Source organism: Felis catus, chromosome D1 (genome assembly GCF_018350175.1).
Source record: "Felis catus isolate Fca126 chromosome D1, F.catus_Fca126_mat1.0, whole genome shotgun sequence".
Classification (NCBI taxonomy): Eukaryota; Metazoa; Chordata; class Mammalia; order Carnivora; family Felidae; genus Felis; species Felis catus.
Genome location: NC_058377.1, coordinates 70,457,746 through 70,475,794, shown reverse-complemented (window position 1 = coordinate 70,475,794; position 18,049 = coordinate 70,457,746). Strand labels below are relative to the sequence as shown.

The 18,049-nt window shown below is 49.9% G+C and overlaps 1 protein-coding gene across 6 annotated transcripts in view; it reads right to left on the bottom strand.

The window, feature by feature from the left end:
* Positions 1 to 18,049, bottom strand: part of SPON1 (spondin 1) — a 261,400-nt gene that overhangs the window by 21,011 nt on the left and 222,340 nt on the right. For all 6 annotated transcript variants that reach the window (XM_023239596.2, XM_045038988.1, XM_045038989.1 and 3 more), the window contains exon 7: positions 7,356 to 7,420. In XM_023239596.2, coding sequence (XP_023095364.1) covers positions 7,356 to 7,420 — 65 coding nt within the window. The remainder of the gene's footprint in view (positions 1 to 7,355; positions 7,421 to 18,049) is intronic.

Genomic DNA, 18,049 nt, shown 5'->3' with positions numbered 1-18,049 from the left:
GCAAGGCCTTGGGGGGCATACTTCGTCTTCCATTGCCATAGAAACCAACCACTCCACCTGTTACCTTCCCATCTCCCTGAGCATGTGGCTTGCTTTGTCAGAATTGTCATTTGTATCCTGTAAACTATGGGTGACACTATTCATGGTGACAACCTAAGGGGCAAAGATATCTCTGCTCAGGAGTCTGGTGCTGGGGAAAACGAATCAAGTCTGACCCAACAGGCCATCCTGATACTCTGCTCAGCTGATGCACTTAACCATTGGAGAACCTCACGTGTCTTGTAAGACACGATGCAAATTGTTCTCCACCGATGCACTTTGGCCAAATCTGTAACCTGAGTGACGTATCCTTCCAGACCTTGGTGAGTTTTAAGGAGTAGGAAATTTGGGGCAACCAATCCCTGCACAAAACGCCTGACCTTAGGTTGGGTAATATGGCAGACTTGAATCTGTACGGGCCTGGGGGCAATTTTAGCAATTTTCTAGCATCTTCAGTTATGTTCTGCTCTTTTCTCTTACCCTTGACTGGGAAATTCGTCCCCTGATCCCCAGCTCCCATAATGCATCCTGCAGGAAGCATTTCCTGACCTCTCTTCAAATTGTTTAGGACCCCGGGTGCCCTTTCCCAGAGCACGATGAGCTCGCTCTTTCCTTGGGGTTCTGGTTGAATTTCCATCTTGCACATTAGGTTCCGGAAGAGTAGAGACCATTTTTGTCTTGCTTACAGCTCTATCTCGGAGCCCGGCTTAGAACTTGGCATGAAGTGGATTCTCCTCAAATATTTGTTTTAAATAAATTACTTAATCTAGGAAATGAATGGAGCTCTTATACTTCCTGTGACCTTCAAATTTAATTTAAAAATCACCTCGAAGTATTTATTACTTCCATAATAAAAATGCTATTTAAAATAATGAAATGGATAAGAATATATGGGAGTTTTCTTTGGGAAATGCTTGGTACGACTGGGGTTCTTTAATTTGTCCAAACCGTAATAAAAATCCACATTCATGCTCTCTTATATGCCATATCTTTCCAGATATGATATTTTGTGAATTTGGTTTTATTTTTCTGTTCTGGGATTTAAGTTTTTCATCAGTTTTCTAGCAAAGAGAGTTGATCTGGCCATACCATGATAACAGTATATTATAAATCATGATAATTAAAATGGAAGCCTATTCAGGACAAGAAAGAAATATAAATGAGTGGCATAGATTGGAGATCCCAGAAACTTTAGATATGGTATTATACAAAACAGACTTCTCAAATTAGGGGGAAAAGGAAAGATTGTGCCAAAAGGGTGGGGCCAACTTAACTGCAGTTTTTCTTAAAAATGTGGAATTTGCACTTAATCTCACATACCTAAATAAATAATCCAGAGTTAAATAGACAGCAACCAGATTATAGGGGACATGTCGATTACTGATTTGCTAGAGAAATGTTAATTTCCTCTGCTTTGAAACAATAAAGCAATAACAAAAGTAACTACCAACCAACCATTGAATTATGAACCAACTAAAGACATCTGTGTAATGAAACAACACGGTTGAATTAGCGAGAAAAAAAAATGGCATGTTGGAAAAAACATCTCCATGCAGTGTGACTGACAAATGTAACTGTCATATATACAGAGCTAATCCAAATCTGTAAGAAAAACACCACAATCTCGACAGATAAAGGAAAGTTATGAACAGACAATTCACACCAGAGAAATGAATAAGGAAGACCAGATGAAGACATGGAGAAGTGCTTCACCTTTTTACATTCAGAGAGGCAGCATGGTGCGCAGGGAAGAACAAAGGATATTGGAAGAGGCAGCTGGATTTGCATCTGGGTTCAGCCGCTTGCTAGCTCTGTGCCAGGGGCTTTTTGCACCCCCCCCCCCCCGCCACCGGCTCTTTGCACCTACTATGGCAGCAAAATGGGAGCATCATCTTACCCACCCAAGGGCTTTTCGTGAGGAAACTGCTTGCCATTGTGACCGGCACATCCTAGGACTTGGTAAATGTTGATTTCTTGATCATTAAGCCTTTCCAAACAAAACTTCAAAGAACACCATAAAAGAAAAGAGGCAGTAGGGATTTTTATGCTCCTCCTAAGAACTTATTATCTCCTTCTAAATTTCAGATCCAAACCAGTGTAACTCAGGTCACTGGTGAGACTCTAGTCACTGGCGATTCAGGTCACTGATATGCCGAGTTCTGTCTCTCATGTATTTCAAATAATCCCCCATAGCTTTCGAAGTTGCAGAAACTCAATCTAACCACTAGAGGGCGCAAGAGCCACGCACTAGGCTGAAGTCCTGCGTGGTAGGTCTGAGGTTTCTGCCTCGGAAAAACTGCTTATAACCCGGAGGCATCTAGGGCTCCGGGTCCCTCTGGCCAATTACATCTATCGCCTGCTCCTCTAGTCCAACGCCAGTCTTTACAATCCTGAGGGTATCGGCAGACCTGGGCAAGTGCTACAGGAGACAGGAAGGGCCCTGAAACTTTCAGCCCTGATCTGAGAAAGAGAGAGATGCCTTTGTCCTCATGGGGAGAGCCATGGCTTGGGTGATTTGCGGGGCAGGATTTCTGGAGAGGGTGATTGTCTCTAGTCCACCCTCCCTTCATCTGTCTCAAAAACAAGGACAGTTGTCTAATCAAATGTGAATTAAACAGAGTGGCTGGAAATAATTACAGAGACTAGTCCCTTATAAAATCCATTGTAAGAATAAAGATTATTTGCAGAAGTTCCAGTAATTCCTAGCATTCAGATTAACCTGGAGGAACTGGGTGGTAGAAATTTAGAACTGATTTGCAGGAAACCTGGTCATTTTCTACTCAGACACCAGAGGAACTGGTGAAGGATGTGGGTTTTGTTCAGAATCTGTCTTTCCTGTCTCTACCTGCACTCTGGGCTGACAGACCCACAGCTTGATTTATTGAGCTAAACAAGTCAGCAGCTAATTTGTTTCGTTCATGGCTGTCCTTTGAGAAGTGGTCCTGGGGAAAAAGATGAAGATCATTGAAAAGCAAGTCAGTTTCACAGGGCAGGACCTCACAAAGTAGGTCACCCCGGCTTTCCACTGGCCCAAGGGTGGATAGAATCCCATTAACCTCAATCGGGCAGGCTCAGTGAGGAGGGGCAGGGCTGTTTCTGCAAAACAAAACTTGGCTGCGTGGAGGCTTCCTAATTTGACTTCCTAATGAGATTTGGAAGAGGGAAGGGGAGACTGGGGTATGGGAAAATCAAAGGAAAATTCCTTTCCCTTAACGAGCTGGTAGCACTGAGCAGAGAGGGTTTGGGTGTTTGGGAGGTCTGGGTGTTTGCCATCGATTAATTCTGTTCCACTGGGGTCTCATGAAGTCTGAGGGACGGGGGAAAGCTGGGAAGGTGTCCCTAAATATATATATTTCAAATTTACAGAAAAGTCTTCCCCATCTTAAAAAAGAAGAAGACAAAAAAACATCATTGACTCTGTTACCTCCTTGGAGCAGTAGCTGTTGCAGCCACTCTTCTTTCACAGCGAACTCAGAAGACTTGTCTGTATTCGCTGACTCTATAACCTCACTTTCTGTTCACATTTCACCCCCCTGGAGGCTGCCCACCATTGCTCAGTGGAAAGGATTCTCAATAAAGTCACTGATTTTCTTCATGTTGGTCAACCCAATAGGCATGATGCAGCCCTAATCTTACTTGATCTCTCAGGTGCACTGGACACAGCTGACCACTCTCTCCTGGAGCACTTTCTTCTCTTGGCTCCCCTGATGCCAAGCTTCCTTCCCCAGTCTGTTCGCTACTCCTTTTCTGTTTCCTTCCTTTGCAGGCATGTCCTCCAACGTGCATCTCCAACGTATCACATCCAGAACTGAGCTCATGGTCTTTCCCACTGAACTTCATTTACTATTCTGAACCTAATAGGTGGCCCCACCAACCCATTCATCCAGGTGTCTCTGCTTCCCTCACTCTCCTTATTGAACTTATCACTGCAGCCTGTGGGATTCTGCTCCTACACCTCTCTACGACCGCCGTACCTCTCTCCATCTCTACCACCACCATCCTTGTCAAGGTCACTGTGAATTCTCCCCTCACTACTCTTGACCTTCTCGTATTGGAGCCAGAGTGTTGTTACTGTTTGTTTTTTTTTTTTAAGTTTATTTACTTGTTTTGGAGAGAGAGTGAGCTCATGTGGGGGAAGGGCAGAGAGAGAGAGAGAGAGAATCCCAAACAGCCTCTGAGCTGTCAGTGCAGAGCCCGACATAGGGCTCGAACTCACAAACTGCGAGATCATGACCTGAGCGGAAATCAAAAGTTGGACAACATACTGAGCCACCCAGACACCCCTGTTTTGTTTTCTTTTGAATGCAGATTTGATCATGTTGTCATCCTGCTTAAAACCCTTCAAAGATTTCCCATTACTCTTAATGGAAAAATCTAAATCCCTAATGGTGCCTTGGCCCCACACCAAGGTCACCTGTGATTTCTGGACCTAGTTATACCACAACTGTTTAGCACCTTAAGTATGCTGAACCCTCCTCAGGGTCTTTACACATGATAGTCTCTCTAGACTTTCTAGAATGTTCTCCCCTTTCTTTGCCTCTTTACCTAGTCAGCTCCTACTGGTTCCTTAACTCTTAGCTCAATGGCCATCTCTTAAAGGAAGCTTTCTCTGACCTTCAGGTTGGGTCAGGGTCCCCGTCACACTCTCTCATGGCACCTTATATCTTCACAGACATGTCACATTTGTCAGCATTTGGTTAATGTCTCTCCCTCACTAAACTGTGAGTTCATGAGAAACTCTGCTCTGCTCAGCACTGTATTCCTAAGTATCTTTGACAGTACTTCCCTTTAGAGACCGGCCATAAATGTTTGTTGAGGCAATGAAATGTTTCAGTCATCCTTAACGGAAGGACACAAGGTAAGTGAAAGTCACGGTTTTGTTTTGTTCTGGGGCAGGAGTCAGACAATTTGGTTGTGGTCACAGTGTGAATTTCATGCTGGTCCGAAGTCTGACTGGAAGATATATATATGTCTTGATTGGTGAAAAGATGGACACTGAATGACTTGTTACGTAGTTGGAGGGGCCTTGTAATAAGTAAGGGGCACAGGGAGTGGAGGCAGCTGGGGAGGGTTGGAATTCTAGTTCCTCCGCCAGTGGAGCTGGCTGCTAAGGTCTGAGCCTCTGTCTCATCTGCAAAGTGAGGCTCCAGACCCCTACCTCATGGGGTTAGTATGAGGATGGAGTGGGATGAGGAACATAAGTCCTGGCAGGGTACCTGGCACATAGTAGGCGCTAGAGACAAGAGGACAGCTCTCTGCTCCCTGCTTTTTCTTCCTCCTTTCCGCTCGCCTTCCAGAAGCACCCTGCTTTGCCATTTACACTTCCCAAACCCTGGGCTCCTTAAGGGAAAACTGGGATCAGGTTTCCCTAGTGGTATCAACACTGGCATCTGCAAACTCTGGCCCAGATGCCCCCAGCCCCTGCCTGGTTTTGAGCCCAAGGTGAGGACTCGTCCACATGCAGTTTTGGGAGCTGGGGGCAGCTGAGGAGAGCCTGAGCGCACAAGATTCACGGTGGGTGTTTTTTTTCTGACTGACGTTAATGATGTGACGGGGCCTCAGGGCCTCGGTGAATTCACATCGGTGTTTTTTGGTGGGACAGGCCTGAGACAGGCAAATGCCCCCCTACCAGGGGACAGCGGGGGGCAGTAGACCCTGCCTTTGCTGCTTCTCCTTGGAGGGGAAGGCATTTCCAGGGCTGGGCAGGTTTCCAACCACTCTGGCCCCAGCTTTCTCAGAGGAGGTCACAGCAAGCCAGGAAAGGCCTCTACGCAGCCAGCTCGGCTGCCCTTGGTCAGCTGTCCAGGTGTGGGCCTGTCTCTCTTTCCTCAGGTCGCCACTTAGGGCCTCGGTTCTGCCCAGACCTGGGCCAATCCAGGGCAAGGAGCTTCCTTCCAGACTCAGCCCCGTATGATACCTTCTGAACAAGGCCCTTCATGACCCCTCCTCAATCCTCGGCTGGGCTGTGCCCCTTCTCTAGGCTTCCAGAACCACTTATAACCTCATCATAACATTTATCCCCATGGAGTGTGCACGGCCACCATGGTGTATGGTGTCACCCGAAGGTGTGCAAAGGGCAGCTCTGGGGTGGGAGACCTCTCTTTGTTGTCCATCCCCCCACCCCCAATGACTGTGGGTTCCAAAGGCTGGGGACTGGGTGTACAGGGCTGGCACATCGTGGGTGGGGGAGGAACGGTTAATTTGCTGAATGGTTAAACAGGTGGGCACCAGATGCCTGGCAGCAGCTTCCCTGCTCCCCGCTGGTTGTGTGGGAGCACTCCTCTCTCCGCTCCTGCTACCCCATCCTGTGCTTCTCTACCCATCATCTTGACTTTGCCTTTGCTCCCACCGAGCAGAATCTCACCCACTGCCTGTGTCGTTGCACTCTCCATCACCACCATCGTCGGTGGGTATAGACGACTCCAGAGAATGGCCAAGCCATTCTTCATAAACCATTTTCATGCGGTTGGCAGGAACTTTGCTCCAAGTCTTGCATCCTTGAAGGAGGAGTGAAACCAAAGCTCGTTCAAGGAACTGCACAGGACTCGGCATGGCCAGAGAGAGGTGCAGAGTAGAGAGAGGCAAGACATGAGCCCTAAGGAAAAGAAGCAGGAGCTGGGGCATGTTCGGCTCACTGGGGCCTCTCTAAGTGATCCCGGAGACCAAAGGAGGTCATGGAGGGATTCTAAGGAGAGGATAACACAATAGGATTTGGTTTTGTTTTGTTTTGTTTTTTTGATATGATGATTTCAAGGTCCATGTACGCCATCTACAGAGAGGTGTCCAAGAAACTGAAGGATGGATGATTACTTACTCACCTACCTATCTTCCTACCTACCTACCTACCTACCTACCTACCTACCTACATATCTGCCTGGCGGAGTAGTCCTTCAGGGAGCCATCGGCATACCCTAGGTCATCAAAATACAAGGGAGGATGAAATCTTAAAGGGATAGAGTAGACAGGAAAGAGATAACCTGGGGCCAATCTAGTCTTCCACGAGTAAGACCTGCCTAGAGTGAGTGTACCTGTGTGCGAAGGTGGTTTCAGTCGGTCGTGGCCGAGAACATGAGTGAACACGTAATGGCAACTGTTATGTCCGGTTCTGTGGTATTAGAGCCATCGGGGGAGACAAAGACCAGGCCCGTATGCCTGAGAAGATACGGGTAAGTGTGATAGGCCCACACGTGGGCAGTGTACCTCACCTGCTCATGCACCTGAGAGGTACTGCTGACTTTAATGACATAACTCATGTGGTGGCCAGCCGGTGGGTGGCTCCGAGTATGAGAAATGGCCAGGGTCTGTGTGCTACTTACACGTTGAGAGGCTGCCAGGCTGGCCACTGAGCTTTCGCCTTGATGACGGTGAGGACCTCATCACTCTGCAAAAAAAAGGACCACAGTTGTTTAGTGAGGAGAGCCAGGCTCATGGCAGCAAGAGAGGTTTGACATGGTGACATCGTCCACCCTCATTCCCTTACCTGCTGCCCAGGTGTGGAGCCATCCGCCCCCAGGGTAGCGAAGCCCGGGAGCCTCGGCCATCCCGGGGGATGGGGCTCAGTGCCCGCTGCGTCTGTTGTGTGTTGCACACTGATGGGTTCACTGAGCCACACTCTGGTTTCCAGCTCCGGCCACCCCTCCCGCACTGCAGCTGGAGCTCTGACCCGGCCTCCGCCTTGGATGGCCATGCTTCTATATCATGCCCAGCCTGGAGGGCAGGTTGTGCACTCTGTGTCCAGGCACCGGCTGCATGAGGAGTTGCATGCAGGGTAGCCAATACCTGCTCTGGAGGATTGTCACCACCACCCTCCCACCCCCCCCCCCCCCCCGGCCCCAGACCTCTCCTGCTGTTGAGACCCACACACCTGATTGGACTCCCTTGGACAGGAGGCCAGAACAAAGTCTAAGGCCAACACCCCTTGTGCCGCTCATATCATTCCGCTCTATTTGCTTTGGACAGCGTGTAGCATGGGCCCTTAAAATCGATTTTTGAGGAAGGATTTGCTAATTAACAATTTGAAGGAAAGCATTAAGTCAACATCGAGGGGGGAAATGCAGAAGTTTGTGGATCTTGCTTAACTTTACTTGGCAGTCTGTTTGGGTTTTTATCTTCAGTGACGGGGCAGAGGAGTATCATAACCTTTTCAAGGCTTAAGGCTTCCATGGGCCCAAATTTGGCTTTGGCTAAGGACCTTCCCCGGAGAGGATTCAGCTGGTCCTGGATCTCCCCTTCCCCTGGCTGGGCCCAGCAGTGCTCAGACGCCACTGTCCACTGTACTTGGAAAAGCCTAGAATGTCACCAGCTGAGGAAGGAAGTACTCTGTTGCTGACTGAACAGGTCCCTGAGTTCCAAGGGGGCAGAGACTTGCTTGGCTGGCTTATATCTCTGCTCCAGTTTTTAGAGCCATGCCTGGCGTGAGTGCCTAGGACATATTTAGGATGAACCGACAAACTTCTTAATTGGTGGGTACCATGCCCAGAAAACCCCACCACCCTGCAGTCATCTCCTACATCCCATGGCTCGCAATGAGCCCTTCCTCCAACCCCAGAAGCCCACTCCTCCTCCAGCACGTTAAAGGCACATCTACTGTGAACCTCCATTCCCCCCATCTCCTGCCCCTCACAGCTGGCGGGCTCCAAGACTCACTGTGCCCACAGCCTTCAAGTCCCTTGAGCCTCCTCCCACAGTCTCCATACCTTCTTGCTTCCCCCCAATGCACCTTCCATGTTGCCACAAATCCGACCGTCTCCGTTCCCTGCCTCAGCCCTTCAGTAGCTCCTCACAACTCCCATGACCAGTTATTATTTTTTAATGTTTATTTATTTATTTATTTTTGAGAGAGAGATAGATATGGAGCGAGCAGGGGAGGGGCAGAGAAAGAGGGAGACAGAATCCCAAGCAGGCTCCGTGCCGTCAGCACAGAGCCAGATGCGGGGCTCGAACCCATGAACCATGAGATCATGACCTGAGCCGAAACCAAGAGTTGGATGCTTAACCAACTGAGCCACCCAGGTGCCCCCCATGACCAGTTCTTGATTCCTGAGTTTTCCTACATGGCCTTCATCATCTGGCTCTAGTATATGTTTTTCTTTGATTTTACATATACAGAATAATGCATAAACAGAATTGTACATGCATACTGTAGACAGATTTAGCATCACAGAAGCACACAATGCGAATAGTGACCATAGTCCATCCAGCATCTACCCTGCCTTCTGCTTCCTTCTCCAGAATGTTACAGTTTGGTGTATATCATTGCATATGCAACTACGTGCGTGTGCGTATGTGTGTGCACATTAGACACGGCTCTCCCCACAAAAACCGCATCATACTTATTCTGCACCATGATTTCAAATTTTTTCCTTAATACCATCCCATGGGAAACTTTCCATGTCAGTAGATACCACATCACAGCAGTCCTTTGGGTGCTGTTTAAAATGTTGGAGATCTTTAAATTCTGGTAAACCAAGTCAAGAGGCATCAAAGAGAAACCCAAGACATGAGACCCAAGAAACGAGATACCGTCTGATGACAATCCTTTTGCCCTTGAAGTAAGATCAATGTGGGTGGAGTTAAGATAGACACCATGTAGGCTGGCCCTGCAGATGCACCTTGCATTATAATGAAATCTTGGTTTTCAAGTCCCAGCTGACGATATATTGATTTTGCTTTCGCAGTATATAACGACAAAAATTGTTTGGGCCCTCCATTAGTGTTTATGCATGGTGATGAAACTCTAGCTGTAATTTTTAGGGATATGGAGGCTCCAAGAATGATGGAGCCACATGTGCAGGCTTTAGAACAGCTTGTTGCTGTAAATTGTTTCATCTAGTGGTTGCACGCCATCTGCATGATCAATAGCTTAGTTTTGCTTGTTTGTGATCATTTGTGTTATTCCATCAGATAAGAATGCAGGGGCACTATGGAAAATTTATTTAAAAAGCTAAAAATCTTTGGAGCATCAAACTTGTCTGGTAGACCCTAGATTCTATAGGACTGGAGAGTGGCTTTTCCATGGCCATATCCAGCAAATTATTGAAAAAGCAAAGCCTTTGATGTGTATCTAGAATTCCATAGCGTGGAGGGTCTGTAATTTACTTAACTAGCATTATTGGTGGATATTTAATTGTTTCCATGCTGTCACGAAGCCTTGTATACATATTTCTTTGTTTACAAACCCAAGGCTTCCTGTGTTATGGATTCCTAGGGGATGGTTAAAAGATGAAGCAGATTTAGAGTTTTGGCAGGACCTACCAAATCGTGCTCCAAAAATCTGTACCAATTTACACCCCCACAAGAATGTATTTATGCCCATCTTGCCACACCTTTGGACACACTGAACACCATCCATCTTTTGGGTATTTACTGTTTCAGCCGGCACGGGAGCGGTATGTTTGAGAGTACAGGCTCTAGCTAGAATCACCCCGAGTTCAAATCCTGCCTGCACCATTAGCTAGCTCTGTGTCCTTTGGCGAGTCTCTTGACCTCCCTTAGCCGTCTCATCTGTGAAATGGGATTTAGAAAGAGTTTCTACTACACGGGGTTGTTGGGGGACTAAGTGGCATCATTCATATAATGTGTTAATGCGGTGCCCAAATATGCATATATTAGTTACTATTCTTACTCTCATTTACATTCAGGCCAAGCTGGTATTAGAATCAATTTGCACCGCTTGAGCACAGATTGTGAAGCACACAGTTGCATCTACAAATCCACAAAGCCTCCGGAGAATACTCCCTCCCTTAAAGCCAAGCTCTGAGTCTCAGGGAGCATATGATGGGAGGTTCATGTAGCTGGGTGAGCCTTGGATGGGGCTGCTCGGGGGGCGGGGCGTGTTCCATTCTGAAGAATGAAGGATTTAAAGTCAGAGTAAGCAATCCAAACTTCAGACTTAAATGAAAAGCTCTCATAACACGTCTCTAAGGCACAGAAAGGATCTTTCAAGAATCCTTAGAGCCCTTATACATCTCCCATAGGACTCTTTCAAACCAACTATTTCAGGGCATATTCACAGTTCATGCCTCTTTTGGATGACATTAGCACTTTTCCGGAGATGTGCCAATTAAAATAAAAAACCCCAAAGAAACCACAGGTCACTGGTGTCCATCTTCATGGGGATGAGCTCTTTCATTTTGCTTTTGGTAAATATGTTGTGAAGATGTCACAGCTGTACTCAGACTTCATAGCTACCGACAGCAAATGGGAATCACACAGCCCCAAACAGGCCACCGGCTGAGATCAGCTCTGGAGGAAGGAGGGCCGTGTGGAGCGAACACAGGCCCGGGACAGGTTGGAGGCAGAAATCACATCAGTATTAGGAGATGCCGAGTCTGAGCAGAGCAGAGAGTAAGAGTGTGGGTCTGGGGAACGGGTGGGGGTTGGTGTCAGAGCCAACCTTGCCCAACACTGCCCTTCCCATGCCCTCCAGAGCCAGCCCCCAGTGCGGGAGAGCGCTGGGCATCTCAGCCATGCCCGCAGTGAAAGGCCAGAGTCTGTCACCTCCTCCCTGCCTCGTGCCTCACCTCCTCTCTGTGCCTGTACCTGCCTGAACCTTCATCTCCCAGTCCTGAACCACAACCTCTTTCCTCATCCTAAGGCCCCCTCTGCTCCAAGGGGCACAGAGAATGTCCTGCCCTCGACCTACGGTCTGGGACTCTGCCCGGACAACCGGCCTCCTCCCTGCAGGAAGAGAAAGGGGCTGCAATCCATACTCAGAGAGGGAAAGTAACGGAAACATCAACAATAATAACACAGCGATCTACTGCTTTTATGTGCTGGGCAGAGGCACTGTGCTCGTTACCTTTATATAGTATTTTATTTAATCCTTACAACATTTGCGAGGGACGTAGGTATACACTTTTAATCCTCGGAAACACATTTATCTGGCCAAATTAGCCAGTTAGGCAATGGCAGAGCTGGAGTTTAAACGTCAGCCTGACCCTGGAGACCACACTTGTCACCCTGTGACCCCAGGCAGAGGGGAGCCGGGAGGGTAAGCTGTGGTGCAGGGAGAGCTGGGCACTCTTGACAGGTCAGCCCCACCCCGTCCCCCTCCTGGGCCTCTGCAGGCCTTAGAACACTCTGAGTTCTGAATGTTAATGCTGCCCTGAGAACTGATTTTGATGAAGAGCAAGGGAGATGCAGGGTCCTTGCGTTGGAGAGGAACTGCTCCTGGAGAGGCAGACACCCAACGACCAATGATATTAAATGCACGTGCAGTGATACACGTGCGTGCACAGAGAGACCCCCCACCTCATCGCACATTTCCTTGTATTCATCAGCTTGTTTCTTGGGAAAATCCTTGGGAACAGCTATCATCTCATTTTGCAGACGAGGAAACTGAGGTTCAGAGAAGTCATGTGACTTCTTGCAGCCCACCCAGGAACCATGGTTCCCATACAGATGTGTCTGGCTCCAAAACTCTTGCTCTTTCCACCCGGCCTGACTACTCTTCTTCTCTATCTTGCTCTGGTCCCTCTCCTGTTTTGCTTGTCGTTTTCGGCAAGAGTGTGGCTACCGCTGGCTGACAGTTTTCCCCAAAGAGCTCTTGCTCTGAGGCATAGGGTCACCCAGATCCCTCTGTGAGGGCAGTGCCTGGCCTCTTAGGTAGACTCTCGTGAACGGTGTTTGGCTCCATTATTTGCTTCTATCCTATCCCAGAATTCCCACTTAGCATAAAAAACAACCCTGATGGCTTCCATGTCTGCAGGGAGCTTTTTCATCCCTTGGTGGGTGTCCTGGTGATGAGCAGCAGGAAATGAGCCGTTTTAGGAGGTAATAATGGAGCTATGGGCATCTTTTAAATCAATTGTGCCCCACCACATAGTCTCTCATTGTTTCGACAAGCTCTGGGTTTACTGGGTCATAAATGAAAACAGATGGTTCATATTTGGCGGTGGTCCATGGCTTGCCTGTGGTCGCCTGTGGTCTGTACTGCAGAAGTCTGAGGCAGGCAGGCAAATGGTTCCCATTTTTCAGATGAAGTAGCTGAGATGCCTCCCTCCTCCGATACTGCTCTGGTCAGGATCACCAATGCTCTCACCACTGCCCACGGTTATTGCCCAGCTCTTAGCTTCCATGACCCCTCGGCAGTGTTGGACCAGGAGAGCTGGTCACTCCTTCTGCCTTGCAACACTTTCTACATGGTTCTGGCACCTGCTGCCCCTCTATTTCTTCTCACCTCCCTGGCTGTTCCTCCTCAGTCTTCTTTGCTGACCCCTCTCCATGCAGCTGGGTTCAAGTCCTTTCCGTCACCTGCCTTGCTGCCACTGTGGTCCAAGCCATCATCACTACTCACCTAGATGATTGCAATTGCTCCCTGGCTGGTGTCTCTGCCTCCTCTTTGGCCCTCCTCTGGGCTCGTCGCACAGCAACCATCCCACGCCATTTCTCAGGTCAAAATCCTTCAATGGCTTCACACCCCACAGCAAATGGGGGAGCTTCCGTGCCCCCCACAGCCCTCCGTGACCAGCCTCGCCCTGTGTTACTTCACTAACTCTATCCCTTAGGGTTCTGCCCCTCTCTCACTTTGTTTTGGCCGTTCCAGACGTCTCATTTTCCCGCGAACGGACCGGGCACACTTGGCCGTTGCCGCTTCCTACGCCAGCAATGCTGTCCTCCGGACAGACATCACGCCACTCACACCCTTGCCTCCTCCAGGTGTTGGCTCAAACGTCACCTTCTCTTCAGGTCTTTGTTGACCCCGTGACTAAAAAGAGCAATTCCTCGCCGGCTCCTCAACCCGGCACGCCCCCATCACCTTATCTGATTGTGTTTTCTTCATCGCCTTGGTCACTGTCCGATACCCTGTGGATTTTGCTTATTTACTTTCGAGGGGTTCTCTCTCCCTGCTAGAATAGGGCCCCCCCCCCCCACTTTGGGCAAGGGCTGTTGTCTCTCTTGCCCAGTGCTGTAGTCTCCATATTTGGGACCATGCTTGGGACATGCTCAAGCAATATTTGTTGCATGAATGAGAGGCTGTGATGAGGAAGGGGCTGGTGCCCTCTGAGCCTCAGCTCAACAGCACTCCATCATCCTAGCTGCGTGAAGTGATCCTCAGAGATCTGAGCGTGGCACTGGCAGAGCGGTAGGACAATGCCAGCCAGACAACTGTGCTGGAACAGCCTGAACTAGAAGGAGAAGGAAGGGACAGGACACAGGCCGCGTCAGGAGCTGTGGTCAGATTTCACAACTTCCGAGTCCGCTTCAGGGGGACACCCCGCGACCTGGGCTGCCTGTTGAAGTGCCCACAGCATGCCTCACGCCCGGGGAAGCAGCGGTCATCCCAAGCCACTGTCTGATCGGTGAGCTCAAAGGCAGAGAAGGTACCCAGAGCCCATTAACAGATCCACAAGAAGGTGATGTGGTTGCACAGAAGCACTTCGAATTCAACGTCTTTTTAGTTCTTTTCAAATACAGCCTGTAATTCCGAGGGGAAAATTGTGTAAGGCTCGCAGATAACAATTTCCCCGTGAGACGTTTTGGTGAGAGCAGCTTTGGTATTTCTGAAGCGGGAGAGGGAGGGCCCATCAGAGCCCCCCGGGGGCTGCCCCACCGCCCCTCTACCCGCAGCTGACTCTGGCAGGTGGCGCGCTCTGAGGAGAGGCATCACCCCATGACCTGAGAGAGATGACCAGCCTTCTGTGTGCTTCTCTGAGCCACCGGCAACAGTTTAGCTTGTCCTCTGGGGACCGAAGTGTCAATCCGGGGGTTAACCTCGTTTTCCGGACTTTTTCATTTTGTCCTTTGTAATGCACGTGAAAGTCTGCAGCCCCCGGGAGCTGAGGGAGCTAGGGAGGTCGATGGGGCATGTCTGTCTCTCCATCCCACCAGCCTCTCTCCACCTGATCTTCCCAGGCCCTCCTCCCCACCTCCACCCTGTCTCCAGCAATTGGAAAAGACTAAGTGCCAGGGCCAGAGGCAGAGGAGTGAAAAAGGGGCCAGGCCAGGCGAGATTCCGACGTCACAGGGGAGAGAGAACGCGAGAAGCAGAGGCTGTCTGCTTTCTTTTAAAAAAATTTTTTTTAATGTTTTATTTATTTTTGAGAGAGAGAGAGAGAGAGAGAGCATGAGCATGAGCAGGGGAGGGGCAGAGAGAGAGGGAGACACAGAATCCAAAGCAGGCTCCAGGCTCTGAGCTGTCAGCACAGAGCCTGGTGCAGGGCTTGAACTCACGAACCATGGGATCATGACCTGAGCTCAACCTGGACTCTTAACCCACTGAGCCACCCAGGTGCCCCCTGTGTGCTTTCAAACAGGCAGGGGTTGCAAGGAAGCCCCGGCCAGGCCTGGCTGAAGGTGACTGTGATGCCACCTATGGGGCAGTGCCCCAATCCTGCCCCGTGGGAGCATCTCCAGTGGTCTTTTTATTTTTTTTAAAAAATATTTTATTTGTATTTTTTTTTTTAAAGTTTACTTACTTATGGGGGGGGGGTGGGCGAGAGAGAGAGGGAGAGAGAGTCCCAAGCAGACTCCACAGAGCCCCATGCAGGGCTCGAACTCATGAACCATGAGATCATGACCTGAGCTGAAATCAAGTCGGATGTTTTATTTTTGAAAGAGAGAGAGGCAGAGCACAAGCAGGGGAGGGGCAGAGAGAGAGGGAGGGAGACACAGAATCTGAAGGAGGCTCCAGGCTCTGAGCTATCAGACACAGAGCCTGATGCAGGGCTTCAACTTATGAGCTGTGAAATCATGACCTGAGCTGAAGTTGAATGCTTAAAGTCGGACATTTTAAGTGAGCTGCCCAGGCGTCCTTCCAGTGAACTTAAAAGCACAGCATTGAACACCCCTCATCCCTCTTCCCTGTCTCCCCCTTGTACCTTCCTCTGAGGACAGCTCCAGTCCAGGTCTAGTCCCAGAAGCCAACGCTAGAGCAGGGGTGGGGACTGTGTCCTTCCCTGCATCCCCAGCATCGGCTTGGGTTGGAGGAGGTGTGTCGGGTATGATTACGGGATGAATAATGGGTGAGCTAATTAAATGATTAATTAATGACAAGCTAGAGGAAGCCCCCGGTCTGTGTGGCCCTCCCAGGGGTCCGAGGGCACTTCTGGTGAATGCAGTGGGGTTAGCATGTGCCGAAGGGTCTGCCCCCAGGAGCAGGTGACCTGATTGATGTGTTCCGAGGGCCCTGCCCACTGCAGGGAGTGGACAGTGGTCGGGCATGGGGGCAGCAGGACAGGAGAGAGCACTGCAAGGTGAGGAGACCGTGGATGCAAGGCGTTATTTTGAAGGGAGAGGCAGAACATCAAGGTGCTGATGGATGTGGGTTGTAAAACTAAGAGGGGTCAAGGATGACTCCAAGGGAAGCTGTCTTGTCAGCAGTTGGATATACGAGGCTGGAATTCGAGGGACAAGTCCAGGCCAGAGATGTATATTTGAAAGGCATAAGCATATAGGTGGTAGTTAAAGTGACAGGACAAAGAACCTGGAGAGCGGGCAGAGACAGAGAAGGGAGTGGGGATGGCGAAGAGCCTAACTAGGGACAGCCAGAGAGGCTGACGACACTAGGGGAACTGCCCCCCCACCCCCGGCCTCTTCAAAGCCCTTGTGCTCTCTCTCCGCTGCCTATTAATGTCTCCACTGCTCCCTGCTGTCCCTGTTGTCCCCTCTGTCCCCTGACACCCCCCTGTCCCCCTGCTTCCCCTACTGTCCCCACTTCCCCTGACACCCTGCTGTCCCACTGTCCCCTGCTGCCCTCCTGCCCCCTGACACCCCCACTGTCCCACTGTCTCCCTGCTTCCCCACTGCCTCCTGCTGTCCCCACAGCCCCCTGATACCCCTGCTCTCCCACTCTTCCCCTGCTACATCCACTATCCCCACTGTCCCCTTGCTGACCCCTGCTACCCCACTGTTCCCTTCATGTCCTCACTGTCCTCTCCTGTCCCCACTATCCCCCACTGACCCCTTGTCCCCTGCTGCACCCCCTCCCCTTTGCCCCGCTGCCGCAGGCCCTGCTACTTGCTCACTGCTGCCACTGCTGCCTCGCTGGTCACTGCTGGAAATGCAACTGAAGCAGGTTTAGGAAAGACCAGCCCGCGAGGCCGTGCCCCAGCAAGCCCAAACAGCTCTTTTGAGGAGTGCGCTGTGCAGGGTGTTGAGAAAACTGGCAGTAGCAGGAAGGACATGTGATTATTTCTTAAAAGATGAGTGACATCACGGCAGGTTTGCATGTGAAACGGTATAATCTAATACAGAAAGAGAAATCGCTGTCGCGGGAGAGAGGGTGCACTGGGAGTGGGGTACTTGAAAAGATAAGGGGTGAGATCCAGGCCCGAGGTGGAGGGCGGCCTTCCAACCAGAGCAAGAGGATGGACGAGGAAGGCACAGGGCTGTAGCTCCTAATGCTTGAGGTCACGGGCATTGCCGGGCGCCCAGCAGATACGGAGCTCCTAATGCTTGAGGTCACGGGCATTGCCGGGTGCCCAGCAGATACGGCAGTCTCTGCCAGGCTCCACTGTGGGGGGCTGGAGACAGAGCCGGAACAAGAGAGACGCCAACCCCTGCCTCATGGAGCTTTCTTGAGTGGGGAGGCAGACCTAAACAAGGGGCAGTCACAGCGTGCCAGACTTTGATGGGCTCTCTGGGGCCAACACAGCAGGGGCTGGTGAGCCCAGGGCCAGGCTCGGAGAGTTTGGGATGTGGAGAAGGCTTCACTGACAAAGCGACTAAAGTATTCTGAGATACAGGTGCTAATGCGGGTGAAAAGGGCCAGGTCAGCACTCTCTCAAGATGAAAATTACCTCACGCACTAAAATAAGGGCTTTAAAATAAAAATAAAAAAACCCCAAATAACATAACCATACTATATGATGTTACAAAAAGAGAGGGTGTGAGGGATATGTAAAAAGGAATATCGACATCTCACCATCCTTACCTAGCGGCTATTATCAATTCATTTCTATATTTGTATGTTTACACACACACACACACACACACACACACACACACACACACACACACGTTGTCTTTACCCCTACCATTTCTTTGCACAATAGTAGCTAGATTATTA